The following is a 27,984-nucleotide window of genomic DNA, read 5'->3' on the forward strand; positions in this document are numbered from 1 at the left end:
TTATCTGACCTCTTTTTATTCTTTTATTGAGCCGATGGTCTCTCGGAAACAACCGTCCTACCTTGGTAGGAGTAAGGTCTGCGTACACTTTACCCTCCCCAGACCCCACGTTGTGGGATTTCACTGGGTTGTTGTTGTCTCGAGAGAAAGTGCATGTTTATTTCTTGTTAAGTCAGCTAGTAATTATTTGAGTTTCTGGTTCCTCTTATAGTATGACTATTGCTTGTGTTTATTATTCATCCAATTCTCATAACTATTCCTTGCCACAGTCTTAGTTATTTTGTTGACTTTCATTCCTGTTATATAGGCTGCATGGGATATCTCATTTCTAATCAATTCTGAGTACTCCTTGACTGAACCTTGTGTTGCACAAATGACTCTGGAAGCTATTCACTGCGAGTCTGCTGTATTTTTGGGTAACAGCATGCCAATACGTGATGCAGACATGTATGCATGTAACGGCAACTGGGTAGAGCATACCCAGGATGCAGTCATATTCAGCTCAGAATTAGCTTGCCACTTTATTCAGGTCGCTGCTAATAGAGGAGCTAGTGGTATTGATGGTCTGCTTAGCACAGCTGTTGGTTTTGCAGTTGGATGCAACAAAAGAGTGAGTGGAGTAAACTTTGATCTAAATAACAATATTTGGTTAATAATCATTGCATTCATTGGAATCTAATTACCGAATCACATTGCTCTTACCAAGAATGTAGTGTAATAAGAACTACCATTGTGTTGGCCTTTTCTTTTTTTCATTGTATATGGTCACTGAAGTTGGTGACTTTTGTTTACTTCTTGTAACTGCTTCTCACTACAATTCTTATGCTGATTTATTTTATAGCTATTTGTGTCAAGAACAATCTTGGAGCAAATATTTTCCTTCACTGGCTGAGGTGTGGTGTAAGATATAGAATAGGCTGGCATCAATGAAAAGTAGTATGAAATATGAATATCGCACTCCACTATGGCTGGCAAAGACACCTCATATATTTTTCAAGATTGCTAAAAGCCCATTTAGTTTCTAAAACTAATACAGTTCTTAGCAATTAGATTATCACTCAGTTCAATTTACTCTAGCGTCCAGTCCCTGTACAATGTTCAACCTTCAAAACTATTAGCATGAAGTGATATCATTATCCTTTTTCTGTGGTTCACCTTTGTTCTGGAGTCTTTTCTTCTGTTATTTCATCCATTATGCACAGATGATTGTGTGGAATTTAACGTTGTGCTTCTTTTAAGGTACTTTGTGTAGTTGGAGATGTTTCTTTTCTGCATGACACAAATGGGCTGTCCCTTTTGAGAAAGCAGTGAGTAGTGTTATTTTTCTTCTCTTTCCATTCTGTTTGACATGCTTCAATGCTGCTTTGTTAGAGCTGATTCAATTATTCTCATAGAAAAATGAAGTTATGATGTGAAATTACCATTTTTAGTTTTCTTTTTCATTATCCTTATTCGCCTTTTGGGTTTTGGATGAAACATGTCATTACTTCTTATGAATGCTCCTTAAATACTGTAAACCTCCTTATCCATTGCTTGTTATGATAGGTAGTAGATTGTTTTGGTTCCTAGTACAGATCGTATGAATCATGCTTGAATTTTTCATGTGGTAGACAGATAGGCTATATATGGTTTTTACTTCTAACATAACATATGATTTTGATGATATATTATTATGTTAAGATCTTTCTGCTTCATGTATGGAAAATTACATGAAAAGTTATACTCACCAAATGATACATATTTCTATTATGTTTGAAGGATGCTGCGGAAGCCCATGACTATAGTTGTTATTAACAACCATGGTGGCGCCATATTCAGTCTTCTTCCTCTTGCGAATATGACTGCAAGAAGCATTTTAGACCAGTATTTCTACACGTCTCATAATGTTTCAATTCACAACCTATGCATGGCACATGGGTAAGAAATGTTTGTTGCCACTTCCATTAAACATCAATTTTTTTATTTGTTTGTGTTACGTATATACTGCTATTAATATGTGAGATATTAATTTTGTATTAATGTCGCAATTTCACTTCCAGTTTTCATCTCTAAAGTACATCTTGATTTTTTGCTGCTTCTGCCAACATTGACCTTCTTATCTTCTTATTCCTGATAAGATTATTCCTATGAGGTAACTGATAAGAAAATGGACCTTGCCTAACTCAACTGCAAAAGTTAGCTCATATAGTGAGGATCGCCCAAGACCATATAAAGAGACCAAGTTACACCTCCCAAACTGGTGTAGGATTCAACATCCTCCTCTCCCTTGCCCAAGACTGAACATCTGGAGCATGGAACATATAATATGAGAGTCCAACATTGCGTAAACCAATAATTGACATGGGATTAACTTTTTTCTATTTTTTTGATTGTTTTACATTGACATGGGATTAACTTTAATACAACAACAATGGACCTTGGACCTAACTCAACTCTAAATGAGCTTTGAGGATTGCCCAAGACCATATAAAGAGACTAAATTACATCTCCTACTCCGATGTGGGACTCAACAGTATCAAACGAGGTGCCAGAGTATCGTGGACAACTTGTAGAAACACCCTTGAGATGTCTCCCCTGTACAATAATCTATTCTCCTCATTGTCTTCTTTGGTTGCTACTCTCTCACAGTGTATGTTGTCCCTTCTTGGACTTGTGCCTTCCATTGCTTCGTTCTTGAGCACGGCATGTGCATGACTCAAATTTCTTGAAGAACACACATTTCTATGAGCTCAAACTGCCCGCCTTATCTCCGACTTGGATTCTGGGACCTTCATTTTTAACTTCTAGAGAGCCAATATATATCTATAACATCGCTGTTTCTGTCAGTTGCTCCATTTAATCTCTTATTATTTTCTTTTTTCCTCATTATCAGTTGCTCTTGAAACATCTATTACATGTCCTGTTCAAGTGTGACGAGGAACCTGTTGCTCCCCTTCAACTTGAATTCCCGGAACAATACGTGTCTTAGTGTGTAAGGGACCTTTATTGAAGCAAGCAGGTTCGCAGCTTCTTATCATTGAAATCAGTGTTGCATCAGGATATCTCCCCCTTTTATGATATTTTGTGCTTAATCTACTAACAAAATCTTGGACTCAAGATGTATATATGAATATCTGTTCATAAAGATTATAGTACTTCCTACTCTAGCAGCTACTTTATTATGAAGTTCACATTTTTATGTTGGGGACACTTTCGATGGGGAACTTCTTTCCTTATAGATTACTAGTTTTTTTCATTCCCCTATATCCATCCGTCATCATGCTGTCTAGAATTTAGCCACGAAGGACAAGCATTTTGTAGTGAAATTAATATGCTTCTTGTATGTTGTTTTGTTTAAATGACAATATAATTTGTATATTACTCCTTTAAAGATGGATGCATGAATTTTCTGGTTTTGACCCAAGTATATTACATCTTTAAAGATGATTCATATTATGTCTTGTTTCAGAGTTCATAATCTTAGTAGAGACTTAGTAGCTTTTGCCTATCGGCAGGGGCCGCTTAACGAAACTTTTGTTTCTCTTATTGTGAGGTAGTTAGAGGTTGAATGAATATGTTTGATGACTACTAGACAGCTGCAGGTGTCAAACATAATACAACATGTGAGTTTGTCCAATGTGAGACAATATCCAACTTAAGTACTTAAGACTTTGAGTATTCTTACTTCTAACATTACAAGACTAACACAATACTCTGACATGCCTTCTGAATGTCGAGGTGCCAAAACCGACTTGGATTTGCTTATTTTGAAAAGAGAATACATCAAATTACCCTTGAACTTGGCAGTCAAACTTACTTTAGCACTTCAACTGCACGAGCATTTATTTACCCCCCTTAACAACCTTAACAACTTTGAAGTGAATTAAATACCACCCACATAGATGATGTGGCAAATAATTTTTTAGACGTGTAAAAACGATAAAAATAAAGAAAAAAAACAAATGGGGCCCTTTCTTTTCTTTTCATTAAATATATTGTCCATTTTTCTTCCTCACACCCACCAGCCCATGCACACCCGCCCCATTCCCTTTTCTCTTTTTTCAGCCAGCACCTCCATTCCTTCTTCTTCCTCACACCCCCCGCCACCCCATCCCTGCCCTGGCCATATCTTCTTCTTCTTCTTAATCCCCACCCCCTTTCTCTTCTTCAAACGCCCTATCCCCACCCTCTTTTTCCTTTTACAAACTCCACACCACACATAATGTACATTATCCATCACTTTTTCATCAAACACACATAAAAGTCACAAGAAACTTCAACACCCACATAAAAAAAATTATTCTATACTTCCAAAATTCAAATTTAGAAAATTTTAAATTTTCTTGAAAAATAAGGACTCCCAATAGAGAAAAATGAGATTTTATCAGACAATTCAAATTTAAGAACTAATGATGACAATGGCGATGCAAGTGATTGGTAGGGAAGAAAAAAAACTTACAGTCGTCTTTTCCAACAAGCTGAATTGAAAACTTTTAATACATTTTCATGCAACTCAATTTTTTTAATTTTTTTTTATATTTTTAAAAAATTAATTAGCTTTGAAAAATCGTGCATAAACAAAAAGAAATGAAAAAAAAAAATAACAAATCAAAATTAAAATAATTTTTTACGTGGTGCTGATATGGCGCTGATGTGTTGTTGATGTAGCAATGACATGGCGCGCGTGTAATGTACTATCCATTGTGAGACTGGTATTATATTCTAAGGGTGGTATTTAATTCACTTCAAAGTTGTTAAGGGGGCAAATAAACGTCCGTATAGTTAAAGTGCTAAAATAAATTAGGCTGCCAAGTTCAAGGGTGATTTGATGTATTTTCTCTTTTGAAAAATATAAATTAGGTTGATGATGGAAAGTTTGTTCGAAAAACTTATGGAAAAGTTATTATCACCGAATATCGATGAAAAAGTTATAGTGGCAGGCATCCTGAGGAAAAACTGGCTTCCTGAGAATGGCTGGAAAGAAATATGATACCACCTAAATGGCCACTGAATAAAGAGGCAATGTGCTGCCAGAACAGTTGCCAGAAAAAAGGTGTTATGCTTCTTGAATGGTCATCGCGAATAGATGCCTCGCCATTAGAACAACCATAGAAAAGAGGCTATGTTTTGCCAAAATGATTACCGGAAAGAAACATGGTGCAGCATAACAGTCATCAAAAAAGGGTTTGATGTGGCCAGAATGTTCAGATGAAATAAAACTTGTACCGCTATAATGGTTGCCGAAAATAGAAAAGAATAGTTATACGAGGGAAAGTTAGTATGTTAGGGTGCCATGTCATATCATCCCATACTGTAGTATGGCTTGTTTCTCACACCATAATTATGTGTCTTATATCACAAAGTTATCATTACATTCTTCTAGAACTTATTTCTTTAGTAAGAAATTCGTTCTAATAAACTGAGACAAGTTTCTTCAAATTGTTTGATACAAATATTGGTTTTTAGTTGATATTGCCTTTTCACAGCCCATAGCCTTGAACATTCTTTGTCTCGAACCCCATATCCCTATAATAATGGTAGAGTCAGGGGTGGCCCCAAAGCGGAATTGACCGGTGGTGCTTGGTCGAAGCTCCAATAGGTAGCCACTCCCTTCTCAGAGAACCGTACGTGAGACTTCCGCCTCATACGGCTCCGTCCCGAGCTTCCGTCGTCGGCCTTGGCATTAAACCACTATCTATGCATGTATTTTCAGCCTGGACTGACGAATCTTTTGCTTCTTTAACCAGACTTGGTTCCTTAAATTTTTTATACTTTGTTTGCAGTGTGAAGCATTTGAAAGTACAGAGCAAAATGGAACTACAAGATGCTCTGTTAGCGTCTCAAGTGGACAAGGAAGATTTTGTTATAGAGGTTGATAGCACCATTGATGCCAATGCGGCCTTTCATAGGTAGTTATGTTAAAATCCAATGTCTTATTAATTTAACTGGTGAGAACATTCTCAACTAAGACATTTTCTTCTTTCAGTATGCTTAGAAAAGTTTCACAGAAAGGAGTGGATCATGCTTTCAATAGCCTTTCAAAACTAACTGTGTTGAATTCTACGAATGATGGGTTCATACCCCGCAAAGTTGGTAAAATGCAGTACTCAAAATATAGGTTAGTATTTATATACTGCACAGACATTTCTGTCTGGGGTCCTGAAAAGTTTACATGACTCTTCATACTGTTTTATGGTAGAATTCAGCTGTCCTCTCCTCCTACTTCATCTTCTGCAAGTCACAGATCCACTTACTACCGAGAAGGCTTTATTATAAGTTTGTATCTTGAAGATGGTAATACTGGATATGGAGAGGTAATTCACCATCATTTTTTATTCTCACCATCCTCGGGGAGGATCTCATGTTTGGTAGATAGTCTGGCATAAGCAGCTATTTGATGCATGGTTCTAGCATTTGTTCTTGAAATTTTCGTAGGTAGTATTTAGCTATGTTACATGGATCCTTTGTTTGCTTTGACGTATCAATATTGAGTGGTTATGAAATAGGTATGAGTACTTTGTACGGATTCTCCAAAATGTACTAAAAATTAACCAAATAAAATAAAATAAATGAATTAAAAGCAACTGTACTGCACCCTTATCAGAAACATATTCTTAGCTGGATTGATGCGATTTTGACTGTCCTGATGGAAGGTAGGATAATGAGGATGGGTCAAAAGGAAAGAATGGCAAGCTTTTGGGAAAAGAGGTACACATTACACCTTAGGCAATCCCACATCAAAAGGGAGAAAAAGGCGAAGTACTACATAAGATGGATCACAAGTTCACATGGTACGCGTGCTTTTGGGCTTGATGACCGCAAAGTTCATGGGACAAGTCCGTGATGCCTGTTGGGCCACAGTGGACAGTACACTTGGATTGTGACAAAATAAGTATTAGAGTCAGATTCCCATAGTATGATGGTGGGCGAACCTCGGTGAGAAAACTTAGTCCCTAAAAGGAGGTGTATGTGACGCCCTTGACAGAGGGCGGACTGATGAGAGCATGTTAAGAAGAAAGGGTAGACATCTAGTATGACGAGCTTATGAAGTAGAGTTACACATGACACCTTAGGCAAATCCACATCTGAAAGAGAGAGAAAATGCTATATAATATAGAGCACAAGTTCACATGGTGCCCATGCTTTTGGACTCGATGATGACGTAGCCCAAGGCACAAACTTGTGAGGTCTGTTGGGCCAAGGCAGACAATACGTGCCATGGACTTGGGCTGTGACAGCGGCATATACTGCGTAGAGTGCACAATTACAGCTAAATGTAAAACCTCATGATTGATATAGTATATAACATTGAGGTTGAAACCATAAACTGTTGGTGGTGATTTCAAAGTCCATGTTTTCATTCAACTCCCTTCGTTATTTGTGAATGCTTTCCAGTCCTGGGATTGCGAAATCATCTTACTATTTCTTGATATATGGTTTTTTCTTGCATACGGATGATTGACTGTGTCAATCTAATAAACTGGTCAGTGGTCATGGAAAAGGTTGACCTTAAATATTAAGTTCTCATGATGGGCTTCTCACAAGTCACAACAGAAGTTGGATGGCATGGTAATTCTCATCTTTGGCCTTGCCTTTAAGCATCATAGTCTTATTATCTAATAATCCCATTATATCATACATGCAAATTAATAGAAATATGAGAAGCTTTTAGCGTAGAGAAGGGTTACATGCAATCCAAAGTCAATAACAATGTCTTGAGCATGTCAAAAATTAGCTGCTCTAAAACTGTGATAGCCTATCAGCTTGCAACAGGAAATGATGAAGTGAGATATGCTTAGCTGAAGGTGACTGCTAATATTGCTTTTAGGCTTTGAGGATAGCTTTTCTTTTTCATACTATGATATTCCAGTTTGATACAGATGGTGCAGCTCTTCAGTAGTTAAAGGCTCAGTTGAACATTCCTTTTTGTACATAGATGCTAATAATACATGACATTGTCAGAACAGACATATTGTCGGAACAGCCATGATTTCTTTTGAAGTTGAATCAGAACAGGCATAATTTACGAGTCATTAATAGGAAACCTCGTCTGCCTCATAATTAGGATCAGGAGAAGGTGTGAAATATTGTAAACCAACAGAATCGGATATAGTAAATTGATGAGCTTTTCCTTGTATTGCTTCAGAAACATTAATTGAAGATACTTATCTAAAGTAGGCAACTTAGTCTATTTAACTTATTAAAGCATGTCATCTTGCTGTTTGTACTTTTTCACTTGAGAGAAATGAAGAGCATATACAATATTCAACTTGTAACCCAGATTTTCTTGATAAACCTAGTTTTCAAGAATAAGCTTTAAAGTATTGACAATGTATTGCTTTGTTCCTTCGTCTCCGTCTCTTAGTCCCCTTGCCTTCCTCTCTCCAATTCCTAGACAGAACTCTGGAAAGCTGAAAATTTCGCAGTTGTTATCCAATATATAAACAGGTTGCACCGCTTGAGATCCACCAAGAAAACCTACTTGATGTGGAAGAGCAGCTTCAATACCTTATTCATGTTGTGGAAGGAGCTACTATTGACCACTCCCTTCCTTTGCTGAAGGGTTCATTTTCTCGTTGGTTGTGGCAAAGCTTAGGTATCCAGGTAGGTTGATGCATCTTTTTTTTTTCTTTGAGGGATAGTTATAGGCACATCGAGAGATGTTGCAATTGAAGGGGAGCCTTGGTGTAACTGGTAAATTTTCTGCCATGTGACCAGGAGGTCATAGGTTTAAGCTGTGGAAACAACCTCTTGCAGAAATGCAAGGCAGGGCTGCGTACAATTGACCCTTGTGATCCAGCCCTTCCATGGACCCCGCACATGGCAGGAGATTAGTCCACTGGACTGCCCCTTATATCTCTCCAAATTTACTACTTCTGAATTATGTTCACTTCATTTCTAGCCCAATTCAATCTTCCCTAGTGTGAGATTTGGCTTGGAGATGGCTGTCCTCAATGCTATTGCAGCTAGAGAAGGTTCAAGCCTGTTGAATGTACTCTGCGGACAAACAGAAGAATCAACTGGGAGTTCTTTAGATGTCAAAGTTTGTGCACTGCTTGAGTCTAATGGTGGTCCCAATGAAATGGCTCTTGTTGCAACAACAGTTGTCAAAGAAGGATTTACTGCTATAAAGCTAAAGGTGGGAGTATCATTTACAAAATGTGAAACTTGGTAGTAATTTTTTAACTTCCAGTGGAAGCTTTGGTGATTCCCATTTATAAAAAAGTTTGACTACTTTTTTTCCACACAGGTGGCACGTCAAGCAGATCCCACTGTGGACATTGCAATTATAAAAGAGGTAAGAAAGAAAGTTGGTTGGGAGATTGAGCTGCGTGCTGATGCAAATCGACGTTGGAACTATGATGAAGCTGTTAAATTTGGCCTTTCTGTAAAAGATAGTGGCCTGCAGTATATTGAGGTAACTCACCAAAACACTTGTTAGATGTTTGTAAGGTAGTTATAATATCCAGCAGTTAGGGAACAAAATGCCCTCTTTAGGGCCACAACCACTGAGAACACTTCCAAGATGGAGGGAATAAGTGAAATTTGAGAAAAGAAGAAAAAGATTCTTTGTATTTCAGTATGTTCTTAGGTGCAATTACAATCTTCCTACAATCAAACTAGTAATTAAATAGGACTACACTTCCCCTCAAGTTGGTGCATAGATGTCGCACATGCCCAACTGCAAACTAGTGTATGAAAAGTTTATTTGTTGAGACCTTTGGTAAACACATCAGCTAACTGTTTTTCTGATGACACATGAAACTAACTCAAGATATCACTTGAAATCTTTTCTTTAATGAAGTGTCGATCAATTTCGATATGTTTTGTTTGATCATTCTGAACAGGATTATGAGCTATACTGATGGCAATCTTGTTGTCACAGTACAAAAAAAAAATTCCCTTTTCTAGACAGTCTCAATTCCTCTAGCAAATTTTGTAGCTAAAGAAGTTCACAAATACCTTGGGCCATAACTCCATATTCTGCTTTCGCACTTGATCTAGCAACTACACTTTGCTTCTTGTTTCTCCAAGTAGCTATGTTTCCTCCTTCAAGTGTACAATAACCAGATGTAGATCTTCTATCATCTAGAGATCCATCTCGATGCCGTCTGTAAAGGCTTCTATTTGGAGGTTATCATGTTTGGAGAAAAACAAACATTTTTCCTGGAGCAGACTTCAGATATTGCAAAATGTGGACGACACCTTACATATGAGGATCTAGGGGATCGTGCATTTACTGAATCACCAAGCTGACTAAATAGGCTATGACTGGTCTAGCATGGGAGAGAAAAAAGTGTCTACCAACTTGTGACATTTCTCCTTATCAATTGACTTCCAACCCTTGTTTCTAAATTGTGATTGCTTTCGATGGGCAATTATGTTGGTTTGTAGCTGTGAGAAATATACGAGAATTTTTTTTGTTGAATTGTGTATCTACATTATTACACTGAGCCCTATTTATAGACAATATATGACATTCCTTCTCCAAGTAGGATAATATATACAAATCATATTCCTATTCCTAGTCTAACACTCTCCGTCAAGCTGGTGCATACAAATCATATGTAATGGGCTTGCACAGATTTAGTGAGGGACTTGGTGAAAATATCTGCAAGCTGATCGTTCAATTTCACAAATTTTGTCACAATATCTCCGGAGAGTATTTGTTCTTTGACAAAGTGATAGTCAATCTCAATGTGCTTAGTCCTCTCATGAAATATCGGATTTGATGCGATATAAAGAGCCGCTTGGTTATCACACACAAGTTCCATTTGACTAATTTCTGCAAATTTTAGCTCTCTAAGCAACTGTTTAATCCAAACTAGCTCAAAGGTTGCTACAACCATTGCTCGATATTCTACTTCTGCACTAGATCGAGCAACCACACTTTGTTTCTTACTTTTCCAGGATACCAAATTACTTCCTACTAAAACACAATATCCAGATGCAGAATGTCTAATCATAATGTGATCCTGCTCAATCAACATATGAACATATCCAACAATCGGCTCATGACCTCGATCCTTAAAGAATAGTCAGTCACCCGTAGTTGACTTTATATATCACAAAATGCAAACAACTGCATTCCAATGACTATTACAGGAAGAATCCATAAATTGACTTACAACACTCACAGGAAAAGAAATGTCAGGTATGGTCACTGTGAGATAATTCAACTTACCAACTAGACGACTATATCTTCCAGGATCACTGCGTGACTCCTTCTATTCTGACATGAGTATAGCATTCAGATCCATAGGAGTGTCAATGGGTCTAAATCCCACCATTTATGTTTCCTCAAGAATGTCTAAGGCATACTTGCGTTGGAAAATAACAATACCTGATTTGGTCTAAGCAATCCTAATACCTAGAAAGTACTTTAGTCTGGAAATGCTGAAAGAGATGTTGTTTTAAATTATTGATACCATCTTGATCATTGCCAGTTACAGCGATACCTTCAACACAAACCACCAAATAAATATACAGATTTAGAGCAAAATGTTGATAAAACACAGTGTAATCAACTTCACTACGAGTCATGTCAAATTCTTGAATTACTATGCCAAACTTTCTGAACCAAGCCCGAGGATACTATTTTCGACCATAAATTGACCAGCGCAATCGACCCACTAGGCTACTAGACCTCTCCCCCCGCAGCAAAACCAGGTGGTTGCTCCATATAAACTTACTCCTCAAAGTCACCATGGAGAAAAGTAATCCTAATGTCCAGTTGATAAATAAGAGGCCAATGTCGGACAACAAGCATGGATAGAAAAAGACGGACAAATGCGATTTTAGCCACGTGAGAGAAAGTAGCACTGTATTCAATCCCAAATATCGAGTATACCCTTTGGCAACTAGGGGAGCCTTAAGTTGATCAATTTGGCCGTCCGAACCTACTTTGAATGCCTAAACCTAACGATAACCAATGTTAGATTTACTTGAGGAAGAGGAACAAGCTCAAGTGTATCAAATCCAAATAGAGGAGGAAGAAAACAATGAAAAAAGCATATTTATTAATAAGAAACGCAATGCAAAGTCTACAAGAAAGGAATACTAACAAATATCAAAATAGTGTGATAATTGAAAACACAATAAGTGACAAGAACTACAAGGGTACGACTACTATCCATTTACCCTAATACGCGACCTCCACTCCTTCCTATCTAGAGTCATGTCCTCGGTAATATGAAGTTGCGCCATGTCGTATCTAATCACCTCTCCCCAGTACTTCTTCGGCCTACCTCTACCCTTCCGCGTACTCTCTGTGACCAACCAGCTTCTTGTCATGTGGTGAAGTGACAAGTTCCTAAGTCTCATTTTCTTTCAAAGCTTCATTTCTCTACTCATAACATGCTTCTATTTAGGATCGACAATAGCTTCCCTCTAATTCTAGGAATAGACACAAAAGTATTAGGTAAAGCAAATGCTCTATAGGAGGGGGACAAGAAATTGTAGGAGACAAATTAGATAAAGGATGTTTGGTGCAAGATCTGGCTCCTTTCTTGTGAGCAAGAGGCAAATCTAACTCATTAGGAAATGTAGATAACTCACCAGTAGAAGAGGATTCCGCTTCAGGATATTGCATGATGTCTTCTTTCTGCTCTATTTCTCCTTGAGTACATAAATGCCCAATAGTCTGCTCCTAAATTCTTTCTCCAACTTTTTCCTTTATGATAATGGTATCAAGTGTTTCAATATTGAAACTAGGGAGGATCATCTCTTCCTCCTTATATTTATCTCCCTCTAAAGAGGTGCTCGTGCAATATTGAAATAGGGCTCTAATCTGAAAGGTAATATCCATGTTTCCAAAGGATCTCCTAGAGGAAGGACGATTGCATATGTACCCTTAATGTGTTGGAGAATACCCATTAAATACACATTTAAGAGCTCTAGGATCGAGTTTTTTAGAGTTACCTACTAGTGTAAAAAAAAACAGACAGACTTAAACACCTTCGAAGAAACAATATATATTTATCCTCAACCTTTAAAGCCTCTAGAGGACTCTGAAAGTTGAGGGTTTTAAGTTGTATTATATTAAAAAGATAGACAACAACTAGAATGACATCCCCAGTAAGTTTTTGGTAAATTCATGGTAAACATAAGAGATTTTGTCACTTGTAATAAAATGCATTTTTTCCGGCAACCTCAATTTATGCACAAGTGTAAGGGCTACATTGATGGATTATCCCATTGAACTCTAGATAAACACCAAAACTTTTATCCATGTATTCTGTGTCATTTTCTGTATGTAAGATTTTTATCTTTAGTCTCAAATTGAGTACAAATCATCTTATGAAATGACTAAAAGCAAGAGAAAACTACATTTTTTGGCCTTGAATAAATATACTGAAGTCATTCTAGTGCAACAAGCAATAAAAGTAACAAACCATAGACTTTCAGACAAAAACAGTTTGAGTAGAATCCACACATTAGAATGAATAAAAAATCATAAAAGGAGTTGTACTTTTATTATCAGCCAAAGGGTTAGAGTTTCTAGTATGTTTGTCATATTTACAAGCATCATAAAACAAAGATTCAAACACAGTTTTGGAAAATAAACTATGACATAAATTCTTTAAAACAAAAAATAATGTTCCTAGAGACAGATGTCAAAGAGCCAGTGGCTATTCTGACATAATTCCCATTGAGACATGGAAAGTAGTTTTGGAAGTTTAGGAGAACCTGTCATGTTTCTTTTCGAGGCAGTATCAATAATTCAGAATCAAGGTGAGTAGAATAAGCAGTACCTGATTGCACATAATTGGAAGTGGCAACCGCAGTGGAGTCAAGTTTGATCAGGAGTTGGCAGAGATGTTGAGTTTCATCTGAATAAGGATTATCCAAAGGAAGTCTCCCGTAGGTGTCTCCACATTTTCTGCCATATTAGATTGAACCCTTGATGGGCCTACTCGTTTTTCCTCACGATCTCTAGTTGGTCTAGCATGTAGCTTCCAACATGTCTCTTTATATGTCTTGTCTTTCCGCAATAATCATTTGCAAGTGAAATTTATCAGAAGTGAATTGTCTTTGGTTGTTCACGTGAGAAAGTTAACCCAGACTTCTTGGTTGGAGCTTGATAAAGAATGATTCCTTGTTGGCTCTCTTCCTGTTGAATATACGAGTATGGATCCTCAAGAAAAACAAAAGAAGTTTTACTGAGAACTTGACCTGTTATGGTCTTACTTCTGGTTCAAACCGGCAAAAAAGTTATAGACTCACTCGTTCTCAACCAAAATTCTTGGAATAAGACTGCATCCTAAGTACACTATGCTTGAAAATGCTGATAGTAGTCTATATCCTGCCATAACCCACTCAATTTAAATTAATAATTAGTGATGGTCAACACACCTTGCTCGGTGTCCAATTAAGGTGTGTCCAATTTTCAAAGATCTGCGCATCATTTCCCTTGCCAGAGTAAATGCGTCCAGTTGAATTCTAGATTTTATAAGCAATGTCAAGCAATAGGTACTGTTTGAAAATTTCGGGTGCACAGTATTTGAAGGCCATGTCATAGCAATTGAATTTTCAGATTCCTATTGACCATAGACATTATTCTAGCAGGTTGTTTCTTTTCTCCAGTAATCTAACCAAGCATTTTCCTAGACTTAATAAACAAGCAAGCAAGGTACGTACCAGCCTGATCCACTTTCAAAATACTGATTTTTGAAAGAGTTATTATCTACTGCCTTGTGTCCCCCATAGTTTAAACAGGACCCCATATAAAAAGAGTTTCTTAAAACTTAGAAAAGATATTATCGTCAAACATATTCCTTTGAGAAATATTTTGATTTAAAGAAAATAAAAGCTGGAAAATTTTGCCATAAAAGGGATGCTTTGTTAGAACCTAGCTCCGGTGATTGGAAAAAGTTGTAATTGGACTGGGTGCAGTCGGAATTGACAGGTGAGTCCCAAGCAAAAGAATTTAGAAAATCTTTGCCGGAAATGGCCTCATGCCCGACGCTTGACAGTGCGTTGCCAAAGTCGGACCTTCTGGTGGCGTGTGACGATACGTCTGGCATTGTTTCTGGGAGTGGCTAGGGCCTGTGGTGGTATGAGTTTTTTTTTACAACTCTGACAGTAGCAGAGATTAGTTACAAGTAGCTTCAAGAAGGGGAAAAACTCAACCTTCTTTTTAAAAAAAAGGAACCTTAGTGTTTCGAGGAAGAAAGACTCATAGACTCACCTTAAAAGGGATCAATGACTCTGATACCATGTAGAATTTGAGTGAGAAGAGAAGGCTTCTTTGTATTTCAGTTTATCCTTGCATCTCATGAGTATGGGTATTTATACAAAGAGTTCTACGACTATTCTGGGAAAGAAAAATATAAGAGAGTAGTTTGGTTTCATCTAATTAGGATACAAAGTTCCTACAATCAAGCCAGTAATTAAACTAAGATTCATCTGTTACTATTAAACTTGTCAGCAGATTTAAACTCATTTTGTCATCTATTTCTTCAGAAGCCATTGATCTTTCCTCTTTTCCCTCTTTCCTTCCTTTGATGTTGTAGAATCAACTAATATTCGTGCTGAAGCTCAACTTATCTTGGTGTTTACATCAAAATATGCAGCTTTACTGGCATATCAGAATACTTATATTCTATGAACTATATGTTTCTACACCACACAAATAGAGCAATACGGTCATAACAAAGAGTTACTAAGCTATGTTACTGAAGAGGTATAAAAGAGATTTTGGTTTTGAATAAAATAAAAGTTAAGATAGTTGCAAAAAGCAATAATAAGACGTGACTTGTGAAGAAATCCATTAAAGAAATAACATCCTGAGGCGTTAAATTACCGTAACTAAGAGGCAGCATTATAATCTTTAAGTTGTAAAGGTTCAATCTACTGGATACCTAATTTCAGGGATTGATAGTTTAGAAAAGGGTAAATTGCTTGTGCCCTGTTCCTCGGCCATTGTTTTGATGTTCAGACAACTCAACATCATGTTTGCCTAAATGTTAGGCATTCATTTCTCTGTCATAATTTCTTAGTTCCTATAATATTTGGTACTTAGATTAAATTTTGGTTATTTCAGGAGCCTGTTAATGATGAAGATGATATAATCAAGTTCTGCGAGGAGACTGGCTTACCAGTAGCTCTGGATGAAACTATCAACAGCATAAGAAAAAATCACCTTAAAGTGCTTGCAAAGTACACTCACCCAATGATAGTTGCTTTTGTAAGTCTGCAGGGTATTATGGTCTATCATAACTTAGCATGTGGCATGTTTTTAATTGTTGCACATTGGTATTATATTTGGAAATTGTCCCTATTAGATACTTATTTAAAAAAGGAATTCTTCCTATTAGATTTGTATATATATGAGTCAATGTTGTAATGATCTGCATAAAAATTTCAATCTTATTGGTCCAAAGTAATTAATGAAATGACTCATCCAGTCTCTCGAAACCCAAATCATGTCAGGTTATCAAACCAAGCGTCATTGGCGGTTTCGAAAATGCAGCATTGCTTGCGCGATGGGCTCACCAGCAGGGGAAAATGGCTGTTATCAGTGCCACATATGAAAGTTCTTTGGGCTTGTCAGCTCTAATTCTGTTCTCACGGTATGTTGACCTGATGAAGTTAGATACAGGTAGAATGCTTAACAAGGAAGAGAACTCTTGCATAGCCCATGGTCTTGGAACTTATCAATGGCTTAGGGAAGATGTTAGCAGAAGGCCTTTAATGATTGGCTATAATCCTTGCAATGGTGTCGTGGAGGCATCTGTTACTGATGCTGCTCAACTCCTGCAGCATTTTCAATTCAACCCAGATGCAGTTGTTCCTGATTGTTCTTCCAGAGAACTTCATGCATATGAATTTGTGGCAGATCTTGAAGGTGCCTCCGTCTGTCTTAACGTGCAAGAAATTGGAAAGAAAGATGATGTAAGTAGTCAAATTATGTATTCTGGTAATGCTTAATAGCTAGTTGAAGAAGTTTCCTGCAATCTAATTATGCTGAATCTGGCTGGACAAAAAATAGGGAAAAATGATTGAAAATGGGTACCAAATGTTATCTTATTTTTGCTGCTTGATTGCTTTCACTATAAGTCCATTTCTAGCAATTGTGATTGTAAAATATTGTTATTTAGCAGCACCCAAGGGTGTGGCTAGGGCTGCGTATCGTTTGGTTCGGTTCGGTTTTGAAGTTTTGTCTTATCGGTTATCGATTTGTAGACATGCTAAACCGTTATAGATTCATTAAGATATTGTCTGGTTATTGGTTATTGATCGTTATCGGTTCGGTTATCAGTTTAACCCTTTAGATTTAACACAAAATCATTGAAAATCACGTAGAAACAAGGTGACAAACCAAATGAATCATGCACATGAGTTGATAGATTGCATGTTGATCAAACGCAAACACTAGCACATGGTAGAGTAACCGAGAGTTTGACACAACTAGAAATAAAAGTATGGAACTAAACACTAAATCAAGGACTTTATATATCGAATGGTATAAATATAATTTATTAATTTATTGTCGGGTTATCGGTTAATTCGTTAAGAAAAAAACCTCAAATTGTTAAGAATCGATAACCTGACAATAAAAAAAATCAAAACCATTATCAAAACCACTAAATCGATAATCCATTATCGATAAATCAATAACTTTTTATTGGTTAGGTTTATCGGTTTCAGTTCGGTTTTAAACAGCATTAGGTGTGACCTATTGGTCAATGAAGTGGATTGAGAACATGAGGTCTCAGGTTCAAATTCCAGCAACAGCGAAAATACTAGGGGATTTCTTCCCATCCATCCTAACCTTGGTGGACAGAGTTACCTGTTACTTGTTGCTGGTGGGAGGTGGCAGGTATCTTGTGAAATAGTGGAGGTGTGCGCAAGCTAGCTCGGACAACACGGTTATCAATAAAGGAATATTGTTATTTAACATGGTGATAAGTTTTCTATTTCTCATTAACCTTGAAGTACCCAATGATATACTTTTATGCACAATCTGAGCTATGCAGAGCAGTGTAGTAGTATTTCTTCATGGCTTCCTCGGAACTGGAGGAGATTGGATCTCTATTATGAAAGCTATATCAGGCTCAGCTAGATGCATTGCAGTGGACCTACCTGGACATGGAAGATCAAAGTTGCTCGGCCAGGATTATGATTTGGAGGAACCAAGGTTGTCAATTATGGCCTTTGCAAAAATATTGCAGCAGTTGTTTGACAGTCTACAGTGTCGAAAAGTTGTTCTTGTTGGATATTCTATGGGAGCAAGGATTTCACTCTACATGGCTCTAAGATACAATTACAAGGTATACTGTACAAATATTTTCCACGATATGTTGCAGAAAATTTCTCAGTTAATATGATTGTTCAATATTCTTGACGGAAGGTTGCTGGAGCTGTTATAATATCTGGAAGTCCTGGATTGATGGATGAAGAGGAAAGAAAAGTACGTAGAGCCAAGGATGATTTTTTTGCCTACGCTCTTGCTTCTTCTGGCTTAGAGCCATTTTTAGATGCTTGGTATTCTGGAGATCTCTGGAATAGGTATTGATGAGATTCTCTCTATTGGAGTTTGCATCTACTCTTGCTTTGTGCTACATGAGATATTTGTGCCATATCAATTGCTAACATGTTAAATATGTTTGCATCCTGCAGTTTAAGAACTCATCCACATTTCAATAAAATACTTGCGAGCCGATTGCAGCATTGTGATCTGAAAAATCTTGGGAGAGTGTTAGCAGATCTGAGTGTTGGGAGACAACCGTAAGTTGATGAGAAATCCTTTGCTGTTTTCAATTTGTGGTTTAAATTCTCTTATTTTTCCTTTCTAATTTTCGGGAAAGAGCTTAAAAAGGAAAACAGAAAGTTCAAGAAGGAAAACCTATTAGACTAAATAGAAAGGAAAAAAGGACAGCCTTTTAGGAAGAAAATTTCATTCAGACATTCACTAGTGTCTAAGTGAGTCAGTTCCATATTTCATCCATGACGTCACTTCAGAATTCTCATATTTGGTTTCAGAAGAGCTAATGGATGAATTGCTGAACATTAGTACCGTTAGAAATAGCATGCTTATATGGGTCTTAGTTAATGGTCAAAAGCTTCTCCAGTAAGGAAAAGTGCAAAGTTTGTACTTAGAGAGAAAATAATTCCTGACTGAGAAGTGATTAATTTCTGCTAGAATTGTCATAAAGATAGGAAATGCATAGAATCCATTGATAGAGCAGTCCCTTTAAAATGATTTTTTTCTTCATGTAAGTTCTAATCAATTGATTGAAATGTTCATATTTCTCCAAGTAACCTTTAGAGACATGCTTCTCATCTTTGGATTTTGAATTTTCCAAGGCGTTATGATCTTTTGCTATAGTAAGTAACTCTCTAGTTAGACGGCATGGTATGATGTGATCCTTTAGCTAGTCAATATGTGTATCTCAGTATCTTGAGTATATCTTCAACTGATACCCTCATATTCCCAAACACATTGATGCATCTTCTATTTTTTTCCTTTTTCCAAGTCCCCACGTTCTAATTGTCCTCTGCATGTATAACAGGCCATTATGGGAGGATCTAAAGAGCTGCAGAGTACCTCTTCAGTTCATTGTTGGAGAGAAAGATGTTAAATTTAAGAACATTGCTCAAAAGATGAGTGAAACAATGAACCAGAGCACAGAGACTACGAACGTTCCAGAAATAGTTGAAATTCCATATTCTGGTCATGCTGCACATATAGAGAATCCTCTCACTGTGATCAGTGCAATAAGTCAGTTTATCGGAGAAGTTGAGTTCAAATCATAATGAAGTTCATTTTCAACATGTATCACTCACTTGAAAGAACAAACAACATTGGATGGAAGAAACATTTTCATGGTTACTATGGCTTCAATTGGAGTCTGGTTTTTTCTCGTCATATTTGTCCACAACTAGCATCGTTTTTTTCTGAGCGAGCAATGCCAATAATATAAACTTCCCTTCCTGGAAGATAGAATTGGAGCCTACTGCTGTATGGAAAGAGAGTCATTCTTTTCTTATTTGTGTTTTTTCAGTTGTGAAGCAGAGTACTTCAAGACATTTGCACAAGTTATTAAGACAACTCCACGGCCAGCACGCCAAAATGTGCAGAATGATTGACAATCTTTATCAAAATTACATGATGGTGGCTCTTAGGTTGAACTTTTTACTTCTGCTATTCCACCCATCTAATCAAACCCTGCAAATTATTACACAAAATATCAAATTAATTTATCACTATACCTTTTTAAATACATCAGGCTGAAAGAATTCTTTTTTTCCCCTTCCTGTGTCAAGCTTCCAAAACAAATAATCTAACAAAAAAAAAGGGTAAAGTTAGAGCACATACAAGGAAATGTTATTTCGATACGACAAAGGAATTCATCAAATAGGTCAGTCTTTTAGACCTATGTCCCAACTATGTGAATGAGTTTGTAGTATAAAGACGAAAACCCTTTGTTTTGATTATGAAGTAGGTGATAAATTTTAATAAAATTTATATATATGAAAATTACATGAAGAGTATTTCAAATCAACATAGCTAATGATTTAATATATTTTTTTTTAAAAAAAACAAACTATTTGAGTCCCCAAACAGTAACATGAAACTATGGGAGTATTAGTTATCTTCTATTAGCATATCTCAAGACAGAGATGACTTGATTCCAAGGCTAAAAAGACGATGAGAGACACCCTAAACTATAGCATGTCATAAAAGAGACGCATTAGACGAGGAATGCAAGAAGGATCATGCAGTTTCATGCATATGATTTATATTGTTTGAGAGAAGTAAGAACAAACCAGTTGCAACAAGCCAGAAAGTGATTAAGTGTCTGTTTGGCTTAACTTATTTAAAACAGTTTATAAGTTGCTTATAATGATTTCTAATGTTTGAGAGAAGTAAGAACAAACCAGTTGCAACAAGCCAGAAAGTGACTAAGTACATGTTTGACTTAACTTATCTAAAACAGTTTATAAGTTCTTTCAGTTTATAAGCTATTTTAGATAAGCTAAGCCAAACAGACAGTTATTTTTTGGCTTGTTGCAAGTGGTTTATAAGTTGTTTTAGATAAGTTAAATCAAACAGATCCAATTATTTTTTTTTGGTTTATTTTAAGCACAAAATAATTTAAGATTGTCCAACCAAACATTTAAAAAAACTGAAAACAAACTTATAAATTGTCTTGAGCAACTTATAAGCCCATCTGAATAGACTCTAAGAAGAGCAATTTCCTTGAAGCCTTTTCCATGATGATTTGTTGTATAAACTTATATTTTGTTATGAATTATGGAGGCGATTGTAATAGCATATATATATATATATATATATATATATATCACAAAACAAAAAAGACCAGTTCAAGCGCTAATTAAATATTTTATATTGGCTAATAATTATTATAAATTTTCTACCAAAATCCTCCATTCAATTTTTTCTTCTATTTCAGGTCACTTTAACCATCTCAAATTCAAAATAAATTATGTCAAATATCTTAAATTGATTGTCTTAATTAATGTCTCTAACGAATCTGTTCATGTTGTCGTGTGTTTATCTTTTTCCAAAACCTTTAAATCTGAATATATTTAATAATAATTGAAATCTATTGGAAATTAGTTCACTTACAGTCTATATTATATGGTGCTTTTAACATTCATTTCCAATACTGATCGTGAAAAACCATGAGCAGGATGATGTTGAGGTCCGAAATTCGAGCACACCTTTTAAAGAAATTACTCTTTCCTAGAAAGTAAGAGGTGTTTTACTAAATTATTCTAAATTGAATAGCACCTATTTAATATGATTTTTTGGTTATGTAGAAAAAATCACTCATTTAAATAAGATAAATTTGAAAAATAACACTCCCCCTCCCTATTTAATGTGATATTTTTTTTTTAGTCTGTCCCAAAAAGAATGTCACCTTACTAATTTAAAAATAATTTAACTCTAAAATTTTCATTTTACCCTTAATAAAATAATTTACAACCACACAAATATCTAAGGTCGTCTTCTGCCCCTAACTGGGGCTTTCTTTGTGGGCTTGAGTTCATTGCCCCCGCCACTAAGCCACGCATGCGAGCCATTCTGCGAAAGAATGAAACAAGTAAGATTCTAGAAGCCAATAGGATAACCAAACGCATGACAATGAACCAAAATAGAGAATGTTCCTAAAGATATCTTGTAGCCTCTCGAAGATAGGATACAAACTTCTCTGCATCGATCCACAAGACTTTACTAGCTATTAGCTCTATACTAGGAACATCGGTGAACCTGGGCTCTGATACCAACTTGTCATGACCCGAACTCTCGAGTCATGATGGCACCTACCACAATCCACATCCCTAAACGGCAAGTAACAAGCATATTGGGAAGAAACAACAAATAATCAAAGATGCCACAATAATTAGAGAAAAGACAACAAAAGAAGGGGAAAATGACATAGATGTATACAACATCACACGATCCAATTCCAAAACCTGGTAGTCACATGTACAAAGCTATTATAAAAGAGTAAAAGTCCCAAAAGTGGATCAAAAATAAATACAGACTTGTCTCAAAAGTAAAAAAAACTACTCAAAACTAAAACACAATGAGACAGGCTGATACAGGACGTCATAAGTCCACCCTCAGTCGCCGAATAACCTACAGCTGGCTCGATATCAACGCTAGTGACTGGTGCTCGGACTTGCATCACGAAAATAGACTCAGAGTGTAGTATGAGTACTAAAACAGATACCCAGTAAGCATCATAGGTTGACTGATCTTGGGAAGTAAAGAAAATACTGAATAGCGAGAAATAACACCATACAAAGGTCAAATGAGCAGAATGGTACCTACAGTCTAATTGAGAAGTACACAGTCTAGAAATGAATAGAAATGAAAGATAAGTAACTAGCTATAACCTAACTAGAGCCCCATAAGCTTAGAAGGTACACTCGTGTGCAATTTAAGTAAAAAAAAATAATCAAATGGGTCTCCATAAGCCTGATGAGTACACAGAAAAGTTACAACTATTTATGAATGAGAATCAATGAATCCAGAATAAGGGAGTGTATAAGCTGGACCTCGAACCACGACTGGCACACCCAAAGAAACCAATAGAACCATGCTGCCAATTGATGGCATGCTTCAAACAAAAAGGCCAAGATATGCATGATCGAATCCCCAAAAACCCGAAATATAAGGTTAAGGCATAAATTCTAATATCTAAACATGACCTCACAAGCCACCACAATTCAGACTAATTAACGTGAATCTACATTTACAAGCTCAATCTAAAGTCTGAAAAGTCGTGGCCTACCTCAAAGCAGATTACACATATTCTAAAACCTCTATCCTAAAGCATTACCCTTTCGAACGGCCTCTCATCGATGTCACGCTATTAAAAATATGATCACAATGTCAATACGGATGTTTAGACACCAAAATTGCAGCAATTGAAGACAGGCCAAAAATCAAGTCAAAATGAAATTGTGGGACCAGCATCAAGAATACCAAAATTGATTCTTTCAATGAGTCCTAAAGATCTTACTAAACTTGTCCCCTAGAAATGGGCACAATTCAAGCTCAGAATCAAGCTAAAATGGGCCATGCACGAATTAATCACAAAAGACACCATTAAAGAGCTTAAGTAGTCCTTCAAGACAGAAATTACCTTAAAAACACACTCCCCGCACTATTACAATGAACCCAATGCGTAGCCATGCCAATTGCCAAACTAACGCAACCAAAATCACTCACTTCAAAGATCTCTAGCTCAAGAAATCACCTTTGCAATATTTGAAATAAGGCTGAAATCGTGTCTGATCTTTATTTAAAAGACCAGATAATTGACTTCCGCGAATGCGGTGGTCAATAGGGTCAGGTCAACCTTGACCCTTCTTTGCGAATGCAGGGTAGCCTTCCACAAATGTGAAGGGTTGAGCTCTTATATCTCCGCAAATGAAGAGCTGAGCCTGCGAACGCGATGACCAAAACTCTTAGTCTCCGCGATCGCGGCTCGAAGATTGCGAACACGAAGGGTAAATTGAGGTGCACCAGATACTGTTGCATCAACTAGATCACAAAGTTAGAAAATTCTCCAATAGAGTGCTCGAAATTCATTCGAAATCCTGCGAGCGCAAACGAGCTATGCTACTCCACCAAATTCAATATTTTGGACTCAATGACAATGTGGAAACCTCCAACGGAGGTCTTCTCGATAAAAAGTGGGTCTCACATCCAAACTTTATTTTAGCCATAAGCCGCAAGCTTGCTCAAAATGAGTCTAGAAGCTTCAGGACCTGAACAAAAGGTCCTTCTAGACCAACTCGACGTTTCGGAGCTAATGGGGCTGTCAAAATTGCATTTTGAGGTTGTTTACCTGAAGCGTTGACAAAAGTCAACCATTTCAACTTTAGAAGTTCCAAAACACATTAACTTTCACAAAAACCAAACAAACGACCAGACGATCGAATTGTCAATCCCAATAAGTCATAAATGACTTGGATCGCTATAGGAAAATTCTAAACGCCGAAAATAACACAAATACGAGCATGTTAGTATGTACTTTGGAGGTTCCCACGTTAATATAAAATATGATAATATAATATAATTATTAACTATTTAACATTTATATTTTTATGATTTAGTGTAAGGATAAAATGACAATCCAACTTTCCAAAAATATTTTTTTGTTGTTGATTGTTATCAATTATTTTATAAGTTTTTTTAACGGAACATGTTCATTATAAAATGATATATGATACAAACATATTGATATTTTTAATAATTTTTAAAACTTACGGGTACAGAATAATATTTTTTAAAACAGTCAAGTATTCTTGGAAAAAATTGTGACTAAACACATAATAAAATATCACTAAAACTTTACCCAAAAATAATTTACCAAGAATATTTGAGAATTTAGAGGCAAACGCCAGCTTTATAGATGTGATGATACGTAATAAAAAGACAAGGAACTACAATCAAGAGGATGTGGTGGGTTGAAATGTGTTTCCTCCATCTATTAATAAAACATCTCAAGTGTTCAAACTTTTAAAATGAAGAAACCCCTGATACTGAGTGGTTTCTTTTTAAATGGATCCTACAAGACATAAATTTATATTAATCAATACATACAAAATAGTTATAAAAAAAAAAGACTCCAAAATACTAATTTATATCACCAGACCATATACCTGTGCTAACGAAAAATAACAAAGAATTCGGTAAAATAATTGAGGTGTGCATAAGTGGCCAGTGGCCACTGAACGGCAATAACGTGCTATTCTGGAAAAAAAAAACGTTAACCAGATTAGTCCTATTTATCGTACAACTTTAATACACAATTTCCTTCTATAGATAATAAATGCAAAATTGCAGTTTGGATGTGGAAAAAAGAGATGAGTAGCACTATGAATACGCATCAAATTTGGCCAAAAACCACTATTGATTGATGTTGCTTCTGACCTGTACTTACTGCATGCCATTGTCAAGCCTGTAATAAGGATTAGTGATAGTGTCACTATATCTTGTCTTGCTATGTATAGATGTTCCTTATCTTCTACTAAGTTTCAAAAACAACAACAAAATATCCAATGACATTCCACAAGTAGAATTTGGAGAGATTAAAGTATACACAAACTCTATCACTACCTCGTGTAAGTAGAGCGTTTTGATTATGGGGGACCCATGGTTCAAGTACAATAAATTAACGTAAGTATGAAAAGGTAAAAAAAGATAGTGAAGAAAACATAGCAACTAATACGAAAACAGTAACAATAACAAAATAGTGCAATAATCGAAATACGATAAACAACAGATGATGATAGAAATCAAAAGCAAGATACTACAACAATAAAGCTAATACAATGTCAAACACCACCAAGCCTAATATCGTTAGGGGGCAGGACAACATTTCACTACATGCTAACCTTCTATCCTAATTTGTGATCTCTATATCCTTCTATCTATGGTTATGCCTTCGGTGAACTGAAATTGTGCCATGCCTGATGCCTATTTATTCACCTCTTCCCAGTACTTTTTTGATCTACCTCTCTCTCCTCGTAGCCACTATATGCAACCTTTTGCACCTACTCACTAGAGCATCTATGCATCTCCTCTTCACATACTCAAGTCATCTCATCAATTGCTTTCCTCATCTTGTCCAGAACGGAGGCCACTCTCTCCTCATCTCGGATATCCTTATTCCTGATCTTATTGCTTCTAATAATCCCTTACATTCATCTAAGCATCCTCATTTTCGAAACTTGCACGGGCATTTTGAATATGAGAGTTGTGTACTGGCCAACACTCCATCTCATACGACAAAGTCAATCTAACTACCACTCTATAGACTTATATTTAAGTTTTGATAGTACCTTTTTGTCACACAAGACTTCGGAGACAAGCCTCCACTTTATACACATCACATTAAAACTATATGCGACATCATCGTCGATGTCCACACTTTGCTAGATTAAGGACCCAATATACTTGAAAATATCTCTCTTGAGGATAGCTCGTGTTTCAAGTTTCACTTCCATTCTTGTTTCATGCATTGCATCACTGAATTGCACTTCAAATATTATATTTTGGTCCTACTCAACTCGAACCCTTTAGGCTCCAAAATTTATTTCCACACCTTGAACCTAGCATTAACTCTGATGTATATCTCCTCAATGAATTGTATGTCATTTGTAAATATAATGCACCATATATGACACTTCATCTTGAATATACCGCATCAATTCATCAATTACCAAGACAAACAGAAATGGACTAAGTGTTGATCCGTAGTGCAACCCCATCTCCATTGAAAATTGCTTTGAGTTGTCTTCTCTCCCATTGTTCTAACTTCTAACCGTAGTCATGGATGCATCATATATGTCTTTCATCGCCTAGTGTAAATCACCGATATACCTCTAGCCTCTAGGCATCTCTAGAAGATTTTCCTTAAGACATTTTCGTATGCCTTTTCAAGGTCAATGAACAACATATGCAAGTCCCTCTTTCTTTTTCTATATTTCTCTATCATTATCCTCAAAAGATGAACGATTTCTATAGTAGAATGTCCCGATATGAATCTGAACTAGTTCTAGAAAATGGACACACTGCTTCTCATCCTCATCTTCACTACCCTCTCCCAAACTTTCACAATGTTGGTAGCAATATGATACCTTTGTAATTATTACAATTTTGACCATGACTCTTATTCTTATATAACAAAATCATCATACTCTATCTTCACTCTCCAAACATTTTTATTATCTTGAAAATGACATTAAACTACCTACTACTAAGTTCCACTACAACAAGAAAAAGGTGTATGAAATTTAAGGATGGCAACCCGCCCACTCCATTTAAGTTAGGGCGGGTTATTGACCCACTCATTATTAGTTTAATCCATTTCTATCCAATCCATTTCAACCCATTAAAATTTGATTGATATGTAGTCTAAATAATTGGCTCATGAAATTTTTTATCAAAATATATTTTTAATTTTTTATTTGATATATTATATATAGCCATAATAAAGAAAATAATAATTTTATTTGATACTAAAATATTTTTAAAAAACAAATAAAATAAATAAAACTTAATTGAATTGAATGAAGTATTGACTCATTTTATGACTCATCACCTGACCCATTTTGCCACAAACAAATTTAAATTCAGTTGGATTTTATCCTATTTGTTATTTTAATCCATTATCACATGTCTAAATTTAATACAACCTGCCTAATTACCACCCCCAATAAAATTACTTGCTTGGCAGAGGAAAAGCATCAACAGAGAGACAACAGCCTTCCAAGATAGGACCTCACCAACACAGCATCCCTACACCCATACATATTCCATCCCTGCAACACCTGCAGCAGATCCAATGCTTCCCAAAACTCTTGAACCTCCTTGCTCTTTTAATTGTTATGTGCAGGCACATAAGATACCCTCAAAGGAGCTACTCAATCCTTCCTTGGAGACAACAAGAAGATGCCTACAGGTTTGCAACAACCCCCACAACTATCACACTTGTTTGTCTCTTTGTTTGC

At 36.3% G+C, this 27,984-nt stretch overlaps 1 protein-coding gene across 4 annotated transcripts in view; it reads left to right on the plus strand.

Annotated features, from left to right (window-relative positions):
- LOC129870594 (protein PHYLLO, chloroplastic) overlaps positions 1 to 20,115 on the plus strand; it is a 40,039-nt gene extending 19,924 nt beyond the window's left edge. For 3 of the 4 annotated variants that reach the window (XM_055945412.1, XM_055945413.1, XM_055945415.1), the window contains 15 exons: positions 308 to 610; positions 1,240 to 1,307; positions 1,759 to 1,917; positions 5,763 to 5,888; positions 5,966 to 6,097; positions 6,179 to 6,293; positions 8,428 to 8,583; positions 8,882 to 9,118; positions 9,230 to 9,397; positions 16,025 to 16,168; positions 16,414 to 16,875; positions 17,961 to 18,254; positions 18,335 to 18,492; positions 18,604 to 18,711; positions 19,497 to 20,115. In XM_055945412.1, coding sequence (XP_055801387.1) covers positions 308 to 610; positions 1,240 to 1,307; positions 1,759 to 1,917; positions 5,763 to 5,888; positions 5,966 to 6,097; positions 6,179 to 6,293; positions 8,428 to 8,583; positions 8,882 to 9,118; positions 9,230 to 9,397; positions 16,025 to 16,168; positions 16,414 to 16,875; positions 17,961 to 18,254; positions 18,335 to 18,492; positions 18,604 to 18,711; positions 19,497 to 19,740 — 2,874 coding nt within the window. In that variant the 3' untranslated portion in view covers positions 19,741 to 20,115. The other variant, XM_055945414.1, reaches the window with a different exon arrangement.
- The last annotated feature ends 7,869 nt before the right edge of the window (positions 20,116 to 27,984 follow it).

The sequence above is a fragment of the Solanum dulcamara genome, chromosome 10, assembly GCF_947179165.1.
Source record: "Solanum dulcamara chromosome 10, daSolDulc1.2, whole genome shotgun sequence".
Lineage (NCBI taxonomy): Eukaryota > Viridiplantae > Streptophyta > Magnoliopsida > Solanales > Solanaceae > Solanum > Solanum dulcamara.